Below are 23,778 nucleotides of genomic sequence, written 5' to 3' on the forward strand. Positions count from 1 at the left end.
ATTATTTAGTATGGTAAAAACTTTTTAAAATATACTTTTATGAAATAATGGGATACATACACCAGGATAATTTATTTTATCACAATTTAAATAAGTAGTGAAAAGAAGAAATAACTACGTACCTACCTTCTATGAATTCTTTCATGAACTTCTTCGTGTGTTCATTTTCCAGTTTCTCTAGTGGAGTGTTGGCTTTCACAAATGTTTCAGTTAAACGCTTACACAAATGCTCCACAGTTTTTTTCCCTAATTTCTACACTACTTAAACACGTTGCTATAGATGTTTGCAACTTCAAATTTTCATTTTTTTTCGGCTGCCGATGCCACATGCTTAGCCGACTTTAGGTGTTTGTCAATGGAATCTTTTCTTTCCCATGAAACTTTACAGTTGAAAAATTTGCACATAACTGTGCTATTGTCAGTACAATAAAACCCATGTTTCTGATTCTGATATGCTTGGTCTCGAGCACTCAAAGTATTATTCGGCATTTTCAAACTCTAGAAAGAAATGTGTTGCACATAATACATACAGGCTGTTACGAAAACAATCAACTAAACTTGGCGCGCGAATAAATATCAGCAGTGGAATGCCACTATGTTGGGAACGCTGTCACGGCTCGTGACGTCAACAACAGATGCTGGCTGCATGATAGTCACGAATGCCCACAAACTTCCAGTCTCGCTGCGCAGATTAATTTCGTACCTGCAAAATCATTATTTGCTTATTCTCCTGCTATTTACGAAGTTACACAAAATAAACAACTACGGTAAGATAAATTCGTTAGCTGCTAACATATGTGTTTAGCTTTACACAAAACAAAACTTCTCACAGTCTGGGAAATGTATGATCTTCGTTAAGGAAGCATTCGCTTACGTGAGAAGTTAGTAGAAGCTATGTTGGCTAACCTGGACAGACCAGGTTTGTTTTGTTTACATTTTACCGTATATGACGCAACTTGGATAAATACAAGATATTAGGTTATTCTTTTGCTTTGATATAATATTTTATGCACTTTTCGCAAACTACAATAAACGCGTTCTCATATCCGGCCAAGTGTGCACGGTAGTTTAGAATTCGGCATCATATTATTTTTATTTTTCGTAGAGTGCAAAAGTTTGAGTTTGTTTGCATTCAATAAATACGGTATTGGCATAATGGAGTGAGGAACACGGGGTTGCCACTTGAACAAACCCCGGCGCAAAAATGAGAAGAAACTTATTGCGAACTATACCCGAGATCAATTTTAAGCATCAAAACCATACACGAACACGGCTTATGTAAATCTCACGATCTAACTCATCCGAGTATGTTTCGATCACCCACGAAAAAAACTCCTACTAATGCGACGGGATCATGTGATAGACCTATGTATGAGCTGCGTATCGAACCATTAAAGTCAGATCAAATAAATATGGAAGCTCTATATAATCTAGTGAATTCTCTAAGTGTCAAAGTATATGAACTAAAAAGTGAGAACCTCGTGCTAAAAACGCTACTCCTTGATTCCAGAGAAGAAACTGTCAAAATTAAGCAAGAAATGATACAAATAAAGGAACATTTATCATCAGGTAAAGACCATAATGCAACTTATAGTCAAGTAATTAAGAATTCTTCCAATCACAAGACAGCGGAACGTGTAATTTCTCAATGGGACACGGTAAACCGCAGCCAGCCGCGTGACCTACTTAACAGTCAGCAGGAATCACGCTGCGTCGAGAGACGATGGCAAAGAACGTGTCGACAGTACACCATTCACGTTAGTGGAACACAGGCGCAAGTCCAACAAAAGAGATACCAGTGACATTAAACGCTCAACGGAAATGAAGAAAACACCTATGAAAATTGGGATTCGTAACATTTCCACACTTAAAATGTTACCTAAACCAGCACCCAAAAGAATGAAAGCTCTTTTTGTGACTCGTTTCGACCCAAGTGTACAAGAACAAGAAATTGTAGAATACATTTCAAGTTAACTGAACTTAGATCATATTAAAGTAACGAAGATGAAAACTAAATTCAATTCATATGCCTCCTTCCATGTTCAGGTTTTAGAAGAGGACTTCAGTCGAATTAATAACATTGTGTTTTGGCCCAGTGGCTGCCTAATAAGCCCCTTCTATGGTAAATTACACCCAGAACAAATCTTGAGCAACTCATCCACTACCGAGGAATTAAACACCTCTACCTGTAAAGCCGCGTACACACTTGCGCGCCGCGGCTGCAATGCAACACGCCACGAACAGGATTCGCCAGGTGTGTACGGGCCCTCGAACACGCGCCGAGCGTGCGCCGCGCACGCCACGAACCGCGCGCCGCGAACCGCCAGCTGTCGGTTTTTTCGACGAACACAAAGGGATTCGGCGCGCCAGTGTGGACGTGTTTGCAGCTCGCAGCGCACACGCAGCGAACATGGAGTGGAGCGAAGAAGATATGTTGGGCTTGATTGAAGTGTATAGAACACATCCTGTGCTTTGGGACCCAAGTAATAGAGACTACTACAAAAAAGCTAAAAAAATGGATGCGTGGAGAGACATAGCTGTTACAGTCGGGCAGTTAGAAGATGAATGCAGGAAAAAAATGATTAGTTTGCTGTCGTCGTACAGAAGGGAGAAGTCAAAAGAAAAAAACACAATAGGGACTGGTAAAGGTAAGATTTTATTATACTTCTCATTGCAAGTAAATTAATGTTAATTTTAGGTTTCACAGTATTTTGCTGTACCGTCGTTGAATACCACATTTAGTAGTTAATACGTAGCTCTTATATATAATAGAAATTGTTGTTATCAGTACATTAAATGTACATTAAATGTATTGCATATTGTATATGTTTAATAGTTTACACTACCTTTAATTGAATGAAACTGCTGAACATAGAACAATCAATGTGTTTATATAACATGACAAATTATATCCTAATTTTTAATACTTTTTAATTAATTGACACACCTGAATATAAAATAATTATTGACATATTTTTAACAAAAAATTATGTAATCCTGGCGCATGTTTTTGCAGGTACTTCCGAAGTGTATACCAGCCGATGGTTCGCCTACGAGTCGTTAAAATTTCTGGAAGGCAGAGATAAGCCACGGCCAACAATGAACACGGTAAGCTCAACATTTTAACAGTACATGTTGATAGTTTTTATAAGTATGATTAAATGGCGAGAGATGTATCTTGGCCTTATGTTTTAAATTATTTAGCCTTAAAATGGAAGATAGTAAAAAAGTGGATATAATACCATCAAATACACTTATGTGTCTGCCAACACCATTGTAAACCTCTCGAATTAGGCACACACGTTAGTTTCAAGCATATGACTTCTGCCACGATATCGCACCTTCTTTAACGCAGTAGTCTGCTAGTTCATCCCTTATTTTTTGAAAATGGGCAGAGGATCTTCTAGGAATACTTCTTAATGGAACCAGGGATGTCATATTTTCATCCTTTCTCCAGGAACCTTCCGTCAAGACACCACCTTCCTCGTAGTCCATTAATTCTTGCGGTGTGTATAGGTTTGTTGAATGCCGTCTTAAATGATTGTGCAGATGTATAATCGCAGTAACGATTAATTGAACTTTCTCAGGTTCCAGGAGGATTGGTTTTCTTAAAACCCTGAATACTGAACTTGCTATTCCGAAGGCATTCTCTACCACTCTACGGGCTCTGCTTAGCCGATAATTAAATATTCTTTTACAAGAACCCTTCTCTAAATCTCCAGAGTAAGGTTTCAATATATTTTCTCCAAGGGCGAAAGCATTATCAGCTGCAAAAAAATACGGCACTTTCATCTGTCGTCCAGGAAGTTCTGTTGGAGATGGCAACCCCAAAGTTCTCTTCGTCATCATGTCATACAGTTTACTGTTGTTAAAAACTCCCCCATCCGAAATTCTTCCTTGGCATCCCACATCAGCAAATAAAAAGTTGTAATTTCCATCTACCAAAGCAAACAATACAATACTAAATTGTGATTTGTAGTTGTAAAACTCGCTGCCAGAGTTCATTGGAGACTGTATAATGACATGCTTGCCGTCGATAGCTCCCACACAATGAGGCAGATTCCAAAGATCTTCAAACACCTTCACAACTTCCATCCACTCCGCGGGATTTTTGGGGAGCTGAAAGGATAGATACATACATGATAAGACAATAGTGGTCACAGACATAATATTTCTGTATGACCTCTCACATGAAAATCAGGTTACTTCATTTTCATTTGAAATTTACCTAGGAAAACAGATTCTTTTGGGAACTATTTAAATCGTATTTTTGTGCACTGTTAAGAGAAAGTATTTAATATGAAAATATCCACATTTGTTTTCGATGAAAATTTACATTCCCTCACAAGTATTGCCCTTTGTTTTCAAATATTGAAACTTTCTGTACTGACAAAGCTAAGAATTTTTAATGTAGAGGGATTATGTAATAAATACTTTTATCGCAAGTATATTTATGTTTATTAATTATTATGTTTAAGGAGCCGGTGATCATTGAAGGAAACCACGTCCATCAAGAACTGAATGTGCAAAATGAAGACCAAGAATTTCTTTCTCCAAGTGCACCTAAGCGAGCAAAAGGAAGGCAACAGGGTGATGGAACTGCACTGCTAGCGGATGCTGTTAGCATTCTACAAGCTACTGCTGGAAAATTCAACATGTCTACTGAACAGAGCGAGATTAAAACATTTTGCGCATATTTATCTTCCAAAATGGCGACATTTTCTTCAGCTACAAGATTGGGGGTTCAGCACGCTGTTTATGACATTTTGATGAAAGCAGATCGAGGTTTGTTTGAAATACCTACATACAACTATGGTCAAGGTCAACTATTTCATTCCAATGCACCTGAAAACTATTCTACTCGCATGTATATGCAACAGCCAGCTTCCCACTCATCAACTTCATCAGTTTATCTTCCTGCTCAACAACAACAACAACAACAACAACAACAACCCTTTGAGCCAAATCTGTCGCAGTCTTCTCCAGCTGGTCGGTCCCCGACACAAATGACTCCACATGCACAAGTTACTATGCTACCTAGTGCCTCGGCTACAAGTATACAAACAAATTCAAGTCACACCATTTCACCGCTGGCGTCAATGCAAAGTCCTTTATCGCATTCATCTCAGTGTTCTGATGATTTTAATGACTGTGTGTAAATTGCATCACAATTTTTGTGTTAATTTATTTATTTGTTTATGTGAACTACTCTGATTTAATTTGAATTTAATGAGTTCATTTATTTAATTTTTCTTTCTTACATCATTTGAGTACTGTATTTTTGAAAATATCGTTTTATAAATAAAAACTTAAGCAATAAGAACGTTTATTTGTTCTAACGTTCAACTTACCTTGAAATTTTCTTTCAACACTTCAATTAACGCTGAGCAGACTTCTGTTACTATTCCTCCTATAGCCTGCTTTGAAATTCTGAACAGATATTGCAGACTTGAGTACGAGTCTCCTGTCGCTAGAAACCGCAATGTCACGGCTAACCTGGAACATTAAAATTGAAAACCTGTGTACTTAAACATATTGAACATTAACACTTTTAATAATGCTGACAGGGAAATTGCTGTCAGGCATTAGTACAAATTGTAAACAATTCATAGGCTACTTACCGATCTTGAATAGTGATCGGTTCTCGCAAGTGTGTTTCCTTCTTACAGATTTTTGGTCCAATTTTAATCAATAAATCTTCAAAAGTAGTCGGGCTCATTCGTGTGAAATTTTTGTATTGGCCACTTATTTCCTGAGCTTTCAGGACTCCTAACATCTGGTTAGATACACGATCTTTAAAAAGATTTGAGCACCACCATCGTCGAGATCGACGCTTATGTTTTCGTTGCATACAATGGTAAGCAGCTATTACAACCACAGCACTGCTAACGAGAAGAATTTCGTCTTCCTCGTCGTACATGACCGGCTGAACTGCGGTGTTCGTCAGTCTCAGGTGGTTCGCCGGGTGCGCGGCGCGCGCTCGCGGCGCGCTGTGTCGCTCCGCGCCGCGCGGGTGGCGCGCGTTTCATGTTGCATTGCAGCCGCGGCGCGCAAGTGTGTACGCGGCTTAACATCGCAACTAATTCTACTGCTATTTCTAAGCCTACATCTGCTCCTACTTCTGCCTTAGCGCCTGGAGGGGCTTCTCACTAGTTCAGTGTGAAACTTAAAAATGAGGAGTTTATTTTATTTTATCAGAATGTAAGAGGCTTGAGAACCAAAGCAATTGAATTTTTTGAAAACATCTTGCGTAGTGATAATGATTTAGTATGTCTAACTGAAACTTGGTTCACCGATAATAGTCTGAATTCTCATTATTTCAACAATAATTACCTTATTTACAGATCTGATAGGGACCCTGTATTAACTTTGAAGAGTAGAGGTGGTGGTGTCCTGACTGCTGTTAATAACCATAAATTCAAAAATATAACATCTACGCATGAATATGACTATCCAGGAATAGAAGCTGTCTGGATAAATATAAAAACACATGATATACCTTTAATCATTGAGAATATTTATATTCCCCCTCAAACAACTCCTTCAGCTTACACTTCATACTTTGAAGCCCTTGAAGATAAGTTTGTGAATTCTGATGTCTCTTTATTAATAATTGGCGATTTTAATGTTTCAGGCATTGACTGGCCTCAATTGCATACCCAAAATATAGTTCATTCAAATATTAAGTCGAAAGCCAGATCATTAATCAACTTTGTATCAGCAAGAGGTTTAATTCAGCTTAATCAAACTCAACCTTCGGCCCAACTCTTGGACCTATGTCTCACTAATATTGAATCATGTCTGGTTAGCAAAGCTCTGGAACCACTAGTTAAAGATGATAGTTTTCATCCTGCATTAGAGATAAACTTCCAATTTGATGATATGTCAATAAATGATAATACATCGTCTTCATATAAAAAGTATAAGATTGGTGACTATCTTGGCCTTTTTATTGCTCTTAGGGACCATGACTGGTCAATTTTATACAATTCTAAAAATATAAATACCATGTTTGACTACTTAACGTGTACAATGAATGATCTTATAGAATTATATGTACCTACTACTACTACTACTACAAAGACTACAAAATATCCCCTATGGTATTCCAACCAACGAATAAAATCTCTTAAGAAGAAATCGCACTATCATAAATTATATAAACAAAATCTGAATCCTTTTTACTATTTGTTATTCTCAGATTACCGCAAGGAAACTAAATCAATTATGTGTAGGGATAAAACAAACTGGCTTTGTAATATTAACAATAAAATTAAGCAAAACCCTAAAAAATTTTGGAATTATGTTAAAATTATGAGAAAGGGTTATAGTCAGCATCCCTCAATTAAAATTAATAACTCAATTACGGATAATAATTATTTAATTGCGAATTCCTTTGCTCAATATTTTTCAAGTGTTTATGTTACTACAAATAACACAAATAACCAAAACATATCACCTTGTTGTTCATACAATATTCCTATGTCTAATATCTCGATTAGTCTAGTCCCATGGAGTATAAAAACCATAAAATCTAAATTGTCCACAGGACCTGATAACATACCAAATTTTATTATCAAAGGTTGCTCCTTAATCCTTGCTCCTCTCTTACAGCATATATATAATTTCAGTATTCTAAATAGCATCTACCCTGATAAATGGAAAATTGCCAAGGTTATTCCTGTACACAAAAAGGGCAAAACTTCTATTGTTTCAAATTATAGGCCTATATCCCTGTTAAATGGATTTGCCAAAATTTTTGACAAAATAATATTTAAACACTTAGCGTTTAACATAAATAATAGATTGTCTGATTCACAGCTTGGGTTCTGAACAGGTAAAACAACTATGACAAACTTAGTCTCCTTTCTTAATCCTATTTATTCAGAAGTCATCACACGTGGTCAAGTAGATGTTTGTTACTTTGATTTAGCTAAAGCTTTCGACACTGTTAATCATCAAATACTACTAAGCAAATGTTCCAAAATTGGGCTAAGTGATAAATATTTATCATGGTTAACAAGCTATTTAAATAACAGAAACTTTTATGTTTCAGTACAGAATATAAATTCAGATCTCCACCCAACTCCTTCTGGCATCCCTCAAGGTGGCACACTATCTCCTTTACTTTTCAATATCTACATTGATGATATAATATCTGGATTAAAGAACTCAGTTGGCACTCTTTTTGCTGATGATTTAAATATATAGAAAAATCTCTTCATATCATGACAGCTATCTACTACAATGTGATATTACAGAAATTGCAAATTGGTGCACAAATAATTTGGTCAATCTAAACATGGAAAAAACTGCTATCATTACCTTCTCTAGAAAGACCTACCCGTTGCAATATGAATACAAACTTGATAACTCGCCTATTAAAAAATCTCAACATGTCAAAGACCTAGGAATTTTACTGGATCAAAAACTATTTTTCCATCTTCACATTGAAAAAATTATCTCGGTATTTAACAAAATACTTGGTCTAGTTAAATTTATCACCTTTAACACCTCCAATATTGACTCTATTCTCTCCCTCTATACAGCTCTAATAAGATCAAAACTTGAATATGGTTCTATTATATGGAATAGCATCAATAACACTGATATTGAAAAGCTTGACAGGATTCAATCTAAAGTATCTGACTATATTAACAAAAAATTAAATACCATCAATAACATAGATTTAAATTCCCTCCTTGGTTCATTATCAACTAGAAGAAAGATCTTAGATGCCATTTTTGTCTTCAATTGTTATTATGGTAATCTTATATGTCCTTATATATTTGATGTTACTGGCATTAAAATTCCTTCTTTTAATAGCCGTAACCCACCTTTTTTGTGCACACTTTTAAATACAAATGATATTATATATAGACTTGTTAACAATTTTAATATGTAAGTTAATCACTTACAACCTACCAGAGAGAAAAAACTTGTTAAAAAATTATTTTTTCGGCATCCAAAGATTAACTATCTTTATGCTATAATGTTATTACCTAAATTATTTAATACCAGATATATTAATCTAAGGATACTAACTGTATTTATCTACATAATATTATATTTTCTGTACTTATACATTTATTACTCTCATGAAACATTTTTGTAATTTTTAGAAGTTAAGCACTCATATGGATATTTGTATGTTATGTTGTCTTGTTTTTGTTTTTGTCCTACTATTTGTTCTTATAATTTATTGTTTTGTTCTTATTTTTGTTCTGTCACTGTATTTGTTTTTTTGTCTTACATGTTGTGCCCACCGTTGGAGCTTTGTGCTGTTGGTGTGGCATGTAACAAATCAAATAAATAAATAAATAAATATGTAATTATGCTGAAACACAAGACTTGGGTTAAAGGATACTTAACCTTGCGTGAGTATTAGTGATCTGCAAATAATGGTACTTTTCGGGGATATATTCGGAGTGTAATATAGAAATGTTGTGGTTTTCGCAAATGAACTTTTCGCGTTTTCATGCAAAATTCGCGATGACGAAAAATTCCAGGCCCTACTTATTTAGAATCACGCCGACTGTAGCCCGTAAATGAGCATACTCGTCTCACACTTGCATCGTAAGCGTTGCGTACGGTGTAGTTTCAGTGTACGGCACTACACGCATTGTTTTTTACGTCTAGTTATACGCGACACGTGTAACTACGTACTTAGCTTCAGACATGGATAAAAAAAGAAAATCTCTCGAACTATCTACTAAATTGAAAATTCTACAAGAGTGTGAAAATCCGTCCGTCAGCAGAAGTGAAATTGGTAGACGCTACGGTTTGACTCCATCCAGTTGACGAACACGGAACTTGTCGAGCTCGTCTCTTCTAATCAAAACGAAGCGGCGTCTGAAGATGATGACAATAATGATGACGAACCAAGTGAGGTATCTGTTCCGTCGAAGACGTCAATGATGGAGGCACTTGACACAATCAGTTGTTTTTATCAGCATACAAATGCTTCGACGAAAGATTTGATGAACTTGCAAGAGGTCCAGTCGTTTATTTTGTCCGAAAGTCTAGTGAAATCAAGGCAAACGAAAATTGATTCATTTTTTAAAAAGTGATTTTTAATTTTGTGTTATTTTCCAAGGGTCTGTACAAGTGATTATTTTTGTGATACTAACCAATTGTCGGAAAAAATATTTTATATAATTTGTATGGTTGTTCAACGTAATTAGATATTTTTTAAATTTTTTTTTTTTGTGTTTGACATTTTTTATAGGTGTCAACATGAGTAATAATGTGACAAATTTTAAAATAAATTTCACTATATCTTTGAGTTTACATATTGTTAGTAAGTATTCAAAACTCCGCAAATATGCACCTGATATCATCAGCTTGGCGCACATGTCTCCAGCAAACCAGCTGCAGTCAAAGCGACAGGAAGCGGCCGGCATGACCTTGCGTGACCCCGCCCGCCCGTCTCCATGTAAACAAACAGCTGTGCGCTTAGCCACGATGTGCGTGACGGCCTTATCATGGCCACGCGGTCTCATATTTCGCAGTCGGCAAGTGCTGATATAGCTTAAAAATGTTATTTTAGTAAGTTGTATGTATATTTCCTTTACTTTTGTTGTGAATTTCCATAGTAAAAACAAGCGAGAAAATAATATATTTTAAAAATGCTACAAAAATAAGATTTTTTTAAAATTTTGGCTACAACGAAAATTCACTATAACATAAACTTTTGACCCTTTATAAATTTACGTTATAACGGACTTTTACTGTATTTACTTGCACCGCCATTTTCCGTACAGTATAAATGTATTGCCTACTTTTCCGCTTTAAGCGAAAGCATTTCTCGCAACTTACAACAGCACTGCATTAGACACCTTAAGAAATTTTTAGACAGAACAATAAAAGTTTAAAGAAAATATTTTACATTTTATTAGTGATGGGTTGAATCCCATTTTTCCCGAATCCGAATCTTGAATTAGAATCCCAAACAGTACTTCGAATCCACCCCTCGAATCCGAATCCAGATCTCAAGGGTTAATTATAAAATAATTTATAAGTTAAGAGAAAAAATTGAACATTATCCAGAATTTTTTAACCCTTTAAATTTTTATTTAAAAAAAAACAAGCATTTTGACACGGTCTGGATCAAGACAATTCCGTTTTTGGTCACATATGTTTCCTGCAGTGCTGAACAAACATTCAGAGAACAGTCGCTGGTGGTGAACACAAATATTTTTTGGACAGTTTATGTAGCCTGGGTGAACACGCAGACTGAGTTTTTCAGTATTCGAGGATGTTTATTTCTGGGTTAACTGTAGGATCACGTAAGAATCTGGTCACTTCATCAATTGCTGTAGAATCCGACTTGGTGGTTTTAAGGGATTCCGGCATTATCTGTGAGTACAGTGACCATATGCCACTTGATGAACCAGCAAGATTTGATACCTGTTTGGAAAAAAAAAAAATAAACTAAAAACTGACACAAAGGGGCAAGAACATTCATTAGCATACTATAAAGAGAACTTGTACTTACCCCATCTTGCTCATGCACAATTCCACAATGTGTATGAAGGTGAAGGCATTCTGCTGCTTTAGTGAGAAGTTCCACTGCTCTATCAAGTCTTTCCTTGCTAGTAGGTATATATAGTATGTCCTGGTGCAGGGGGGTTGGGGGTCGGGAGCCGGGGAGCCACGGCTACCATCTTGGATTACGTCACTTGAGGCGGCTATCTTGGATTCGACCTTGACCTTTGACCCCGGCGGCCATCTTGGATTACATCACTTCCGGTGGCCATTTTGTTTACTAGAACATTCCGCCAATTTGAGTTTCGTCCGCCATTTTGAAAATCTTTATTTATTATACGATTTTAATGAAATCAATTTTAAAATTTATAAAAAAATTAAATAAAATTTAAAAATATATTACTTAATAAAATTTTAATTAAAAACCTGCGCATCGAACACCCCACTCCTCTACATTATGAGTACACCAACTAGCCCCCCCACCCCCCCCCCTCCTTTGTTACAATGACATCGTCATCGAACACCCCACTAACCCCTGTTACATTTTTTCGTTACACCACATTCTTTAAAATAAATTTATTATCAAAATAAAAATATATATACCATCGTTGTCTGCTGGAGGCAGCCATCTTATTTAGTGGAGACCGCCATCTTGATTTCATCTGATGGATGTCGTCATCGGGTTTAGGTTTCTAAAGTATGTTAGTGTATATAAGGTCGAGTTTCGATTCTCTACCAACATTATTATGAACCTTATAGACCGAAATTTACAAAATCCACAGTCATTTTGTTGTTGTAACCATAATTTTTTCTTAAAGTCTTATCATTTATAGGTTTTAACTAAAATATATGTTATCAATACTATCGTTGTGGATGCGTTAGTTAAAGTAATGATAATTAAAAAAAAAATTATCACTCCATCTTAGCGGACCAGAAATTTTTCAGAGTCCTAACTTACAAGTAATATTCTCTTCTCATGTTTGCGTACACATGTTTAAAAGCTGCATGGAAGCAGATATTTTTTTATGTTTGCGTATAATATCATTTCACTTTTCCGAAACCAATTTTAAATAAAATAATAGGAGAATTCATGTTTTATATTAAAATAGTAAAACAATATATGGGTAAAATTGTATTTATTAAAAATAAAATCTCATGAAGAGAAAAACGTACAAGAAAAACAGAACTATACAGCAAAGGGAAACCATGCAACAAATGGAAAATTTACAACAAAATAGATATAACAGCAAAAACAGAAAACTATACTGCTAAACTGTAACTATACACCAAAATGGAAAATATATACAAAAAAATAAAACGACAAAACAGAAAATAAATACAGCAGAAAAACTATACAACAGATTATTTTACAGGTCATTGCCAACATATCCGTGGGGGACCGTGCGGATACCATCTTCGCAGATCAGCCGTTTGTCGTCCTCCCACGTGATGGCCAGCTTATTGCTATATTCGCTGTATAGTATGTGCTGCCGGGAGCGAATGGCTCTTACACCCGCCCTCCTTGTGCGGTGTTCTTGCAGGGCAACCAGGTAGTCGCTGAATGTGATGCGGTTTTTGACCACGCACCGCTGGATGCCCTTGGCCTTTTTCTCGCTCTTACCACCACACCTGTAGGCGTAGAGTTTGGCTCGTAAGCTTACAAACTCCTCCATCACTTCTCCCCCACATTCATCTTTGAATTTGCCAACAACTTTCTTGTTGGTGGGGGAGAAGCAAGGGTGGCCGGAAGGGTAGCAGCTGGTGTCGAACTTCTCCATCAGTATAGGGTCGGCTTGGAGGTCATGGTAGAAGTCCTGTGTCTGGATCTCATACACGAAACTGTCTGTATCCATGTACGCCAGATGAATATTTTCAGAGTATTTAGGCTTCATGGTATTGTAGTGGAAGTCATACATTAGAATCTTTGATAGGTCAAGTACGGCCAGTCCGGCATAGATCGGCTTGTCAAATATTATCGTTTCATGGTTCAGGTGGACTAGAGACAAATTCGGCTCGTACATTGTGCGATCCTTGAAGGATGGGCGGCACACCAACTTCTTGAACCTCTTCTCAGAACACACCAACTACATTTTGAGCCTTCGTCTCTTGTTCTCCATCAATTTTCCGAAGGTGGAGTTCACAGCCAACTTGAAGAACTCCTTCTCGAATTCGTTTGCTGCTGCTTTACGCTTGTTGGTGTTCAGTCGAATATAGGGCTCCAACCATGCCGACTGCTCAAACTGAAGAACTTTATGTATTCTTATGATTTTTAGTCCATGCGATACGGCTTGCTGGAGGTTTTTATAGTGGACGATGTAGTGCTCTTTATTTTCCAGCGTTGTCATCAGCTTTGATTGTTTTGAGCCGGGAGGACATTGATTCACGGGGAGAAATGGCAGGTCTTTGTGACTTTCGTGGAGCTCGGGAGGGTACTCCACGTCACACTCAATTATGTATCCAGTAGGTGAATTTTCCGGAATAGACATAACATCAACGGATGTATCCGACCATTTGAAATGACGAATTGGAAGCGGTAGAGACATCGCCCACCCGTACAAATTATTTGCATCAATATACTCTAGGAATATGGATGGCTTGGAAGCATCATATGTCTCAGGCACATATGAATTATTCGCAACACAATGACGTTTGATGCTTTGCGCTACACCACCACGAATACCAGCCTCCACAAACATATACATGTCATAATCTGTGAGTAGCTCTAGCTGTACACCTGTGGTTCGAAGCATCGCGTCGAAAGCGAACCCAGGACAAGAAATGTAGTGAGATGGATCTAAACTATATGTCTCCAAACATATGGAACGGAAATTCTCGAATACATCTGCTAGGATCAGAACATCCGTCTTCAGGTACAAGTCAGCATACTCCCCCAAAGTAGCACACTGAAACTTGTCCCAGACTTTCACTGCATGAGCATACTCCGTCTCTGAAATCCCAGAATCAGTCAGAATATTAAAGAAATCATCGATAGGTGGAAGACTCGTATCGTCTAGTCGAGCAAAAGAATCAACGAAGTCGTAGGGGAAGACTCCCTTGCGAGTAACCAACTCCAAGTCATCAGGAGCGAAAAACTCAGCAGTACTGACAAACTTGTCTGCAGGCAAGAACTCAGCGAGCGAAGCAAGACCCCGACTCATGAAACGGAACGTATCAACAAACTGAATGCTGAACTTATCATGTAACTTTTTGGAAAAAGTTATCAGCTTCTCTTCCGAATTAGGAATGATGAAGATGTCTTTAGTGTCGTACCCCAACTTCCTGATAATGAAGTTCTGATCGTACGCCAGGTTGTGGAAGAACACAATCATCTTTTTCGGTCTGCGCCTGAGAAGGTTGCAGTCATTACATGCAGGTCCAATAAATTCACCGGTGAAGTGATTATGATCACGAACTTTCTTTGCGACCCCTCCGAACTTTCCTTTACAGTAGCAACAACACCTTGCTTGCAGAAAAGCAGTGTTCTGCGAATGTGTGAGCGGAGTCATAGGAACAGACATAGAAAATATTTTCTGTACGTCATGTCCAATCTCCACAATGCGGGATATGAATTTGTCTTCTGCGTCACAACCACGATACACTTCAGGCTGTGAAGGAAGTGAAGAAGTGAGGTGTGCTGGAATGACGGAGTTATCTGCTTTCACATAAATGCAGTAGCTGTATGCTTTATGCTTTTGGTACTGCAGCGTGTATGGCTCATCAGGATTCGGGTGACACGTATGGATTTTCTCCAGAATAGCTTCAAAGTCGCAATATACCACGATGGGCATCTTATCACTGTGATGGAAGTTTTTGAACTTCAGAACAGGTGGCTGGCCATTTTCATCAAGCTGTGGCATCTCAATCCTAACAGCAGCATGCTGTTTGCAGAGCACACTGTGTTTTTCCAAACACTGAAGACCAGTGAGCCCACTAACCCTATCCTGATCATCATAATGCTTGAAGCATCTTTTGCAAACATGAATAGCCTCAGTGTGTGTAGTGAGTTGGGACCGAACCAGGGCAGAAAATTTTTTAATGTATGTGAAATGGGACGAATCGTCATTGACCAAGAGCAGTAGATCGAAATGATGTTCTTTCTCTTCAGGAGCGACTCGTGCAGGAACAACATTCAGATTTTCGTCGATACTGTAGATGTTGATAGAGACTCCGGGGTTCTGTTTTTCAAACAGCGGTATTTGCTTGATTGGAGTAGGAAACTCGATGTTCGTGAAGTTGAATTTCTCTTCCAAGTCATGGTAGCGCTGGTTGACACGTTCAGGATTCCGCCCTTCCACATACTTTACCAGGATCGCCCACTTGAAGCACATGTGATCATCCAGGTTTTGTGGATTGATCACTGCATGTTTTGTTTCGATGGAAGTAGGTAGGTCGATGTAGGAGCTGGCACGGAGTGGATCAAGCTTGTTGATTCTCAACTGTAGTCTCTTAACGGCCGATAAATTCCATCCGGACCCCTTACCCATGTAATCTTCCTCCTCCTTGCAGATCTTGGAGATGGACTCGGCAACTGCTTCCTCCACCTCGTGAACTGCGTAGAGGGGGGCATTCATGGTTTTGAAGGCACTCTTGTCTTCGCTGGCATCCACAGGTTTCTCGTAGTCACACTCCAGCATTATGTTAAATTTCAGCGGTCCATTCTCTTCAATCTCCTCCATGAGCTGGCTTATTATTTTTGCCTTGATGGAGTTGAGATATGCGCATATGTCCTTGGCAGTACTTGTTGTGTTTTCTGCCACGTATGTTTTCAAGTTGCCCTTGAAACCTACTTCGGCGGTGATGAAGCCGTGGGTATTGGCCAGACCCATGCCGGTCACCACCTTTGTACGACCTGGCTTGGACATAACTGCAGGCTTAACTACTGCCATCCTCTGCTTTTTGGTCGGAGGTGGAGCAGGCCTCTTGCATACCTTAATGTGGGCTTTCAATTTGTCAGCCCTGGCGAACTCCTTAGCACAGTTCTCGCAGGAATGCACTATGCGGTTTGGGTTTAGTCCACAAGCAGACTTCTCATGTCGTCTGGCATGGCTGGAGTTCTTGAAGGCCTTATAGCAGAAACTGCACCGCATGCTTGATGTCGTGGTGATAGCACCGGTACATGATGCAAGGTGCTGCTGCATCTTGTCACTGCGAGCGACAGTCTTGCCACATAGGTGGCACTGCTGGTAGTCACGATGCAGGTTCTCGGCACACTGTCGCTCGTGTTGGTAGCAATTCTTAGATGCCGTGAAGGAGGCAGAGCAGAAACGACATTTCTGAACGGTAGATGTCATCTCGACAATCGGTAGTCCGGTCTCAACGTACGGAACACGCGAAGGAAGCTCGACGTACGGAGAACTGCAACAAAAGAATTAAGAATACAATGTAGCTAGATGTTACATGAAAACAAACATAACCTCAAAACTCTAGCCCTCAAGCTTACTAACCTAAACTGCTAGCAATGTTACTAAATAAAAAAAATTGCAAACATACCCTCAAAACTCTAGTCCTCAAGCTTACTAACCTAAACTGCTAGCAATGTGACTAAATAAAAAAAGTTGCAAACATATCCTCAAAACTCTAGCCCTCAAGCTTACTAACCTAAACTGCTAGCAATGTTACTAAATAAAAAGGTTGCAAACATAACCTCAAAGCTACTCCTTCATGTACAATCCTAAAAATGGTAGAATATTTAAAGTACTGATAAAAGTTAAAGCTGAAAAAGTATTCAATGTTAACTCAAAATGATTGATTACATAACCTCAAAACTACACTAATGCACAACTCAAAAATGCTAGAATATTTAAAGTACTTACTGTTAAAAGTTTAAGCTAAACAATAACTGGTTACCCACACATAAGTGTACAGAGAAAAAACTAGCTAGCAGATAACCTACGAAAAAGCTGAGAAACATAAAAATATTAACGAAACATGTAGCATACCTCAGAAAACGATGAAGTGGAGCTGCAGAAGATGATGTATCGTTGGCGGTAGGAATCATGGTAGCAGCGAAACTCACACACGAACTAGCTCACTCAAACTCCAATAACACAATGAAGCTCCGACAGCTAATCCTGGCCTTTTATAGCCTCGGACCTGCCTGTTCTTGGAAAAACCATTAGGAACAGAGTATTTCTGTTGTATCCGCCAATAGGAATGTAGTACATGGAAGTACCATTGTCTTCGGAAAAACCCAGCATGACTTATGTGCATGTCGTAGCAGGTCTGTGAGGGGTGGGGGTAGAAATGTAACCTGACAGCCAAACAGAGGAAACCTCTCTCGGGTAAAACCACTAATTACCTAGGTGATTAGAGATTAGGGCGCAAGGCACTGCCTGCATCGTGACTCATCACTCAGGAATGTCGTCTCGCAGTGCCGAGGGGACCCAAACAATAGACTTGAACGTACATGTCACAACAGGTACATTAGTCCGCGACTTTGTGGCGCCATGAGGCGCTCATGAATGTCTGAGCCTGCCACAAACAGCTCGTCAAAGAATCATCACGAAGCACTCGAGCTGCAGTCATGACGCGCATGCTACAACAGGCCCGTTAGTCACCGACTTCGTGGCGCCAAGCTGACACTCGGGTAGACAGGTAGCTAAATGATAATACTAGTAATGCAAGGAAATAAAAAAATCGGGTATGTTTAATACATTTTTTAAAAGTAAGAACACATTACAAAACTAAAACATTAAAAATTTATTCTACATTTATTATGACCAACATTCGTTTAAAATTTTTTAGCATTTCATTGCGAACAATCAGTTGAACATCCACAGAATGACACATTTTGCTGATGTTCCAGGAACAAACCCTTTTCACAACCATTTAAGGAGACTTTCCTTAAGCTCTCTTTTCATTGGTCAAATAAAACATCTCCCTCTCTTCCCCTTTTACAATGATGCTGCTTCACCATCACGCTAAAATTCTGTAAGACCAAAAAAATATATACTTCCCTTAAACCTTACGGTAGAAATTTCATCCTAGGATGCTGTTACTGCATCTAGAAATTAAAAATTATATTATCTCATACAGGTTTTATTTACATGTTAGACTTAACCATCCTACCACACACACACACACACACACACACACACATGCACACACTTACACACACATGCGTGCGCATGCGTGCACTGAGATGAAATACATACTTGCCCACATAATGTACTTTTATTTACAAAGGCAACATATTAAAACACATAATATTTAAATTTTGTGTAGATTGGATGGTACCAGAAACCATACTGCAAAACGAGCGGACAACACTTGAGTCTTTTACTATGATTGGGCTGACGGATTGCCTCTGGAACGCCCTTGTTACCTTCAACGACTCAGAATTAAAACTTTTATCCATCAAAAAACAACAACTGTTTAACTAAGCAAACATACACCCTACACCCCTAAAAAAATTGTTATTACACAAGGCATTATTTACATGGCAGGAGACCGCACACACGAAGTGCGCAGCTTCAGGTTAGAAATATTGATTAAAATAACTGCTAAAGATGCTAATTTGTTTATGAAAAAATTGCACATGAAATACAGACACTTAGTTATTTACACACACGTACTTACATACATACTTACACCCTGCATGGCTTCAGAAGGAAGTACGATATTTTAAAAACCACTCAAGACTTACATCTGTTTATGAAAAGGAGCTAAATATTAAAACATTTTCAAAGTTAATTTTAGAGATGAAATATCATGTGCAAGTCCTTGCATGCGAGAACATTTTATTACGTAATTATCTTCATTTTTCCCAAACCATAGGTCTGATGTCTGGATACCACACAAATCACATACTTAAGATATGCACTACGAGATGACTGCACGCCAGTCCAAGCCCATGCGCTTAGAGACGAAACTGCACTAGAAGCGTTAGCAAGCATTGCAATTATCTAGCTTCACTAATGCAGATTCACCTCTGACTAGGTGGACCTCCTGAAACAGTAAACATAGGACAGCGAAACACATTAAAATAATACATTTCAATACATTTCAATAATATAAAACACTGCATATTTCACGAAAATCACCACGCAACTGACAGCCCTTTCAGTCACAATTCTGCGAATGCTATCACAGAATGCTAGATTTAGAAAGAAAGGATCATTCATTCCTTCATTATGGAACAAAGTGATACATCACATGAAGAGAAACAAAAAAGGCACACACTTCGTTCTTAGACTCGTGCCGCCTCCTTGACAGAGATAAAAGATTTAACACATAAAATAGTATATATTTCATTTCCAGCGATGAAGCTGTACCAATATCACCTTGACAAGCTTAGATGATCTAGGGAGAGACAAAGTAAATATATTAACAAAAAAACGACTAAAAATCATCTACAAACAAAATACTTAACATTCCTTCGATTACATATTTTTCTCAATTTAATAAATGAGAGAACACAAACATTTGCTTAAATCACTATTTATCAATTTTAAACTCTCGTGTACATCAGGAAAAAATATATTGTAACATTCATTATTAGTTGTAATGTAAAAAATGCAAAACAGTTTCTTTGTGGGATGTGGAATGCTCACTCACGATCGAAAAAAAGAGGGGCTTCGCTGTAACGCAAGGGGAGGGGGAAACCATCTTGAAAGTTGATGTTTCTCATATATTTGGATGTATAGTAATCAAGCAAGTAATAACATTTTGTGGTATAATCTCCGTCTGATTAAAGTTTATTTGCTAACATGAATTCACAAATTAAACGAATCTCTGAGTACATTTGCTTATCTTTTATAGAAAAAAATGCACAGATTGATTGTTTTATCATGAATAACCAGGAGCACACTAAAAAAACCAAAAAAATTCTCGCCAATAATAACCAACAGCACACAAACAATAGAAAAAAACGATGTGTCAGTAATAACATGCAGCATGCGAAGAAAATCACCAAAATATTGTCAAGAATAACCATCAGTACATGTAGAATACCAATAAAGTCTTAATATGAAAAATGCTGAAGTGCACGGAGAAAATTATCAAATTCTTGTCAGGTAAAAAAAGCAGAAGCAAATGAAAAAAAACTCAACAAAATTATAACACAGTAAAGTTGGAGCACCCGTAGAAATCTATCGAAATTTCATGTGAAAAAATAGGAGCACTCAGAGAAAACTATCAGTGAGAAGATTAACAACATCATACATTATCAATTTTTTTTTAAAAGTTCAAATAAAATCCTGCCAGAACTCTTTGCTTAAGCAACATGGGAGTTCTTGCACAATTCAGCTTGTGAACTCTTTGCTTAAGCAACATGAGAGTTCTAGCACAAGTCAGCTTGTGAACTCTTTGCTTAAGCAACATGAGAGTTCTGGCACAAGTCAGCTTGTGAACTCTTTGCTTAAGCGACATGAGAGTTCTGGCACAAGTCAGCTTGTGAACTCTTCGCTTAAGCAACATGAAAGTTCTGGCAGGATTTTATTTGAACTTTTAAAAAAAAATTGATAATTTATGATGTTTTTAATCTTCTCACTGATAGTTTTCTCTGAGTGCTCCTTTTTTTTCACATGAAATTTCGATAGATTTCTACGGGTGCTCCAACTTTACTGTGTTATAATTTTGTTGAGTTTTTTTTCATTTGCTTCTGCATTTTTTACCTGACAAGAATTTGATAATTTTCTCCGTGCACTTCAGCATTTTTCATATTAAGACTTTATTGGTATTCTACATGTACTGATGGTTATTCTTGACAATATTTTGGTGATTTTCTTCGCATGCTGCATGTTATTACTGACACATCGTTTTTTTCTATTGTTTGTGTGCTGTTGGTTATTATTGGCGAGAATTTTTTTGGTTTTTTTAGTGTGCTCCTGGTTATTCATGATAAAACAATCAATCTGTGCATTTTTTTCTATAAAAGATAAGCAAATGTACTCAGAGATTCGTTTAATTTGTGAATTCATGTTAGCAAATAAACTTTAATCAGACGGAGATTATACCACAAAATGTTATTACTTGCTTGATTACTATACATCCAAATATATGAGAAACATCAACTTTCAAGATGGTTTCCCCCTCCCCTTGCGTTACAGCGAAGCCCCTCTTTTTTTCGATCGTGAGTGAGCATTCCACATCCCACAAAGAAACTGTTTTGCATTTTTTACATTACAACTAATAATGAATGTTACAATATATTTTTTCCTGATGTACACGAGAGTTTAAAATTGATAAATAGTGATTTAAGCAAATGTTTGTGTTCTCTCATTTATTAAATTGAGAAAAATATGTAATCGAAGGAATGTTAAGTATTTTGTTTGTAGATGATTTTTAGTCGTTTTTTTGTTAATATATTTACTTTGTCTCTCCCTAGATCATCTAAGCTTGTCAAGGTGATATTGGTACAGCTTCATCGCTGGAAATGAAATATATACTATTTTATGTGTTAAATCTTTTATCTCTGTCAAGGAGGCGGCACGAGTCTAAGAACGAAGTGTGTGCCTTTTTTGTTTCTCTTCATGTGATGTATCACTTTGTTCCATAATGAAGGAATGAATGATCCTTTCTTTCTAAATCTAGCATTCTGTGATAGCATTCGCAGAATTGTGACTGAAAGGGCTGTCAGTTGCGTGGTGATTTTCGTGAAATATGCAGTGTTTTATATTATTGAAATGTATTGAAATGTATTATTTTAATGTGTTTCGCTGTCCTATGTTTACTGTTTCAGGAGGTCCACCTAGTCAGAGGTGAATCTGCATTAGTGAAGCTAGACAATTGCAATGCTTGCTAACGCTTCTAGTGCAGTTTCGTCTCTAAGCGCATGGGCTTGGACTGGCGTGCAGTCATCTCGTAGTGCATATCTTAAGTATGTGATTTGTGTGGTATCCAGACATCAGACCTATGGTTTGGGAAAAATGAAGATAATTACGTAATAAAATGTTCTCGCATGCAAGGACTTGCACATGATATTTCATCTCTAAAATTAACTTTGAAAATGTTTTAATATTTAGCTCCTTTTCATAAACAGATGTAAGTCTTGAGTGGTTTTTAAAATATCGTACTTCCTTCTGAAGCCATGCAGGGTGTAAGTATGTATGTAAGTACGTGTGTGTAAATAACTAAGTGTCTGTATTTCATGTGCAATTTTTTCATAAACAAATTAGCATCTTTAGCAGTTATTTTAATCAATATTTCTAACCTGAAGCTGCGCACTTCGTGTGTGCGGTCTCCTGCCATGTAAATAATGCCTTGTGTAATAACAATTTTTTTAGGGGTGTAGGGTGTATGTTTGCTTAGTTAAACAGTTGTTGTTTTTTGATGGATAAAAGTTTTAATTCTGAGTCGTTGAAGGTAACAAGGGCGTTCCAGAGGCAATCCGTCAGCCCAATCATAGTAAAAGACTCAAGTGTTGTCCGCTCGTTTTGCAGTATGGTTTCTGGTACCATCCAATCTACACAAAATTTAAATATTATGTGTTTTAATATGTTGCCTTTGTAAATAAAAGTACATTATGTGGGCAAGTATGTATTTCATCTCAGTGCACGCATGCGCACGCATGTGTGTGTAAGTGTGTGCATGTGTGTGTGTGTGTGTGTGTGTGTGTGGTAGGATGGTTAAGTCTAACATGTAAATAAAACCTGTATGAGATAATATAATTTTTAATTTCTAGATGCAGTAACAGCATCCTAGGATGAAATTTCTACCGTAAGGTTTAAGGGAAGTATATATTTTTTTGGTCTTACAGAATTTTAGCGTGATGGTGAAGCAGCATCATTGTAAAAGGGGAAGAGAGGGAGATGTTTTATTTGACCAATGAAAAGAGAGCTTAAGGAAAGTCTCCTTAAATGGTTGTGAAAAGGGTTTGTTCCTGGAACATCAGCAAAATGTGTCATTCTGTGGATGTTCAACTGATTGTTCGCAATGAAATGCTAAAAAATTTTAAACGAATGTTGGTCATAATAAATGTAGAATAAATTTTTAATGTTTTAGTTTTGTAATGTGTTCTTACTTTTAAAAAATGTATTAAACATACCCGATTTTTTTATTTCCTTGCATTACTAGTATTATCATTTAGCTACCTGTCTACCCGAGTGTCAGCTTGGCGCCACGAAGTCGGTGACTAACGGGCCTGTTGTAGCATGCGCGTCATGACTGCAGCTCGAGTGCTTCGTGATGATTCTTTGACGAGCTGTTTGTGGCAGGCTCAGACATTCATGAGCGCCTCATGGCGCCACAAAGTCGCGGACTAATGTACCTGTTGTGACATGTACGGTCAAGTCTATTGTTTGGGTCCCCTCGGCACTGCGAGACGACATTCCTGAGTGATGAGTCACGATG

General features: G+C 37.5%; 2 protein-coding genes across 3 annotated transcripts in view; both read left to right on the forward strand.

Moving 5' to 3' along the window:
- Nucleotides 1-23,778, forward strand: part of LOC134527140 (nucleolar protein 6) — a 227,698-nt gene that overhangs the window by 133,226 nt on the left and 70,694 nt on the right. The gene's annotated exons all lie outside the window — the stretch shown is intronic.
- On the forward strand, nt 1,444-5,632 carry LOC134527142 (uncharacterized). The gene is made up of 3 exons (XM_063359534.1): nt 1,444-2,648; nt 3,017-3,108; nt 4,479-5,632. Exons 1-3 carry the CDS (start codon nt 2,225-2,227, stop codon nt 5,157-5,159), a joined length of 1,197 nt encoding a protein of 398 aa, XP_063215604.1. The 5' UTR covers nt 1,444-2,224; the 3' UTR covers nt 5,160-5,632.

Source organism: Bacillus rossius, chromosome 1 (assembly GCF_032445375.1).
Source record: "Bacillus rossius redtenbacheri isolate Brsri chromosome 1, Brsri_v3, whole genome shotgun sequence".
Taxonomy (NCBI): domain Eukaryota; kingdom Metazoa; phylum Arthropoda; class Insecta; order Phasmatodea; family Bacillidae; genus Bacillus; species Bacillus rossius.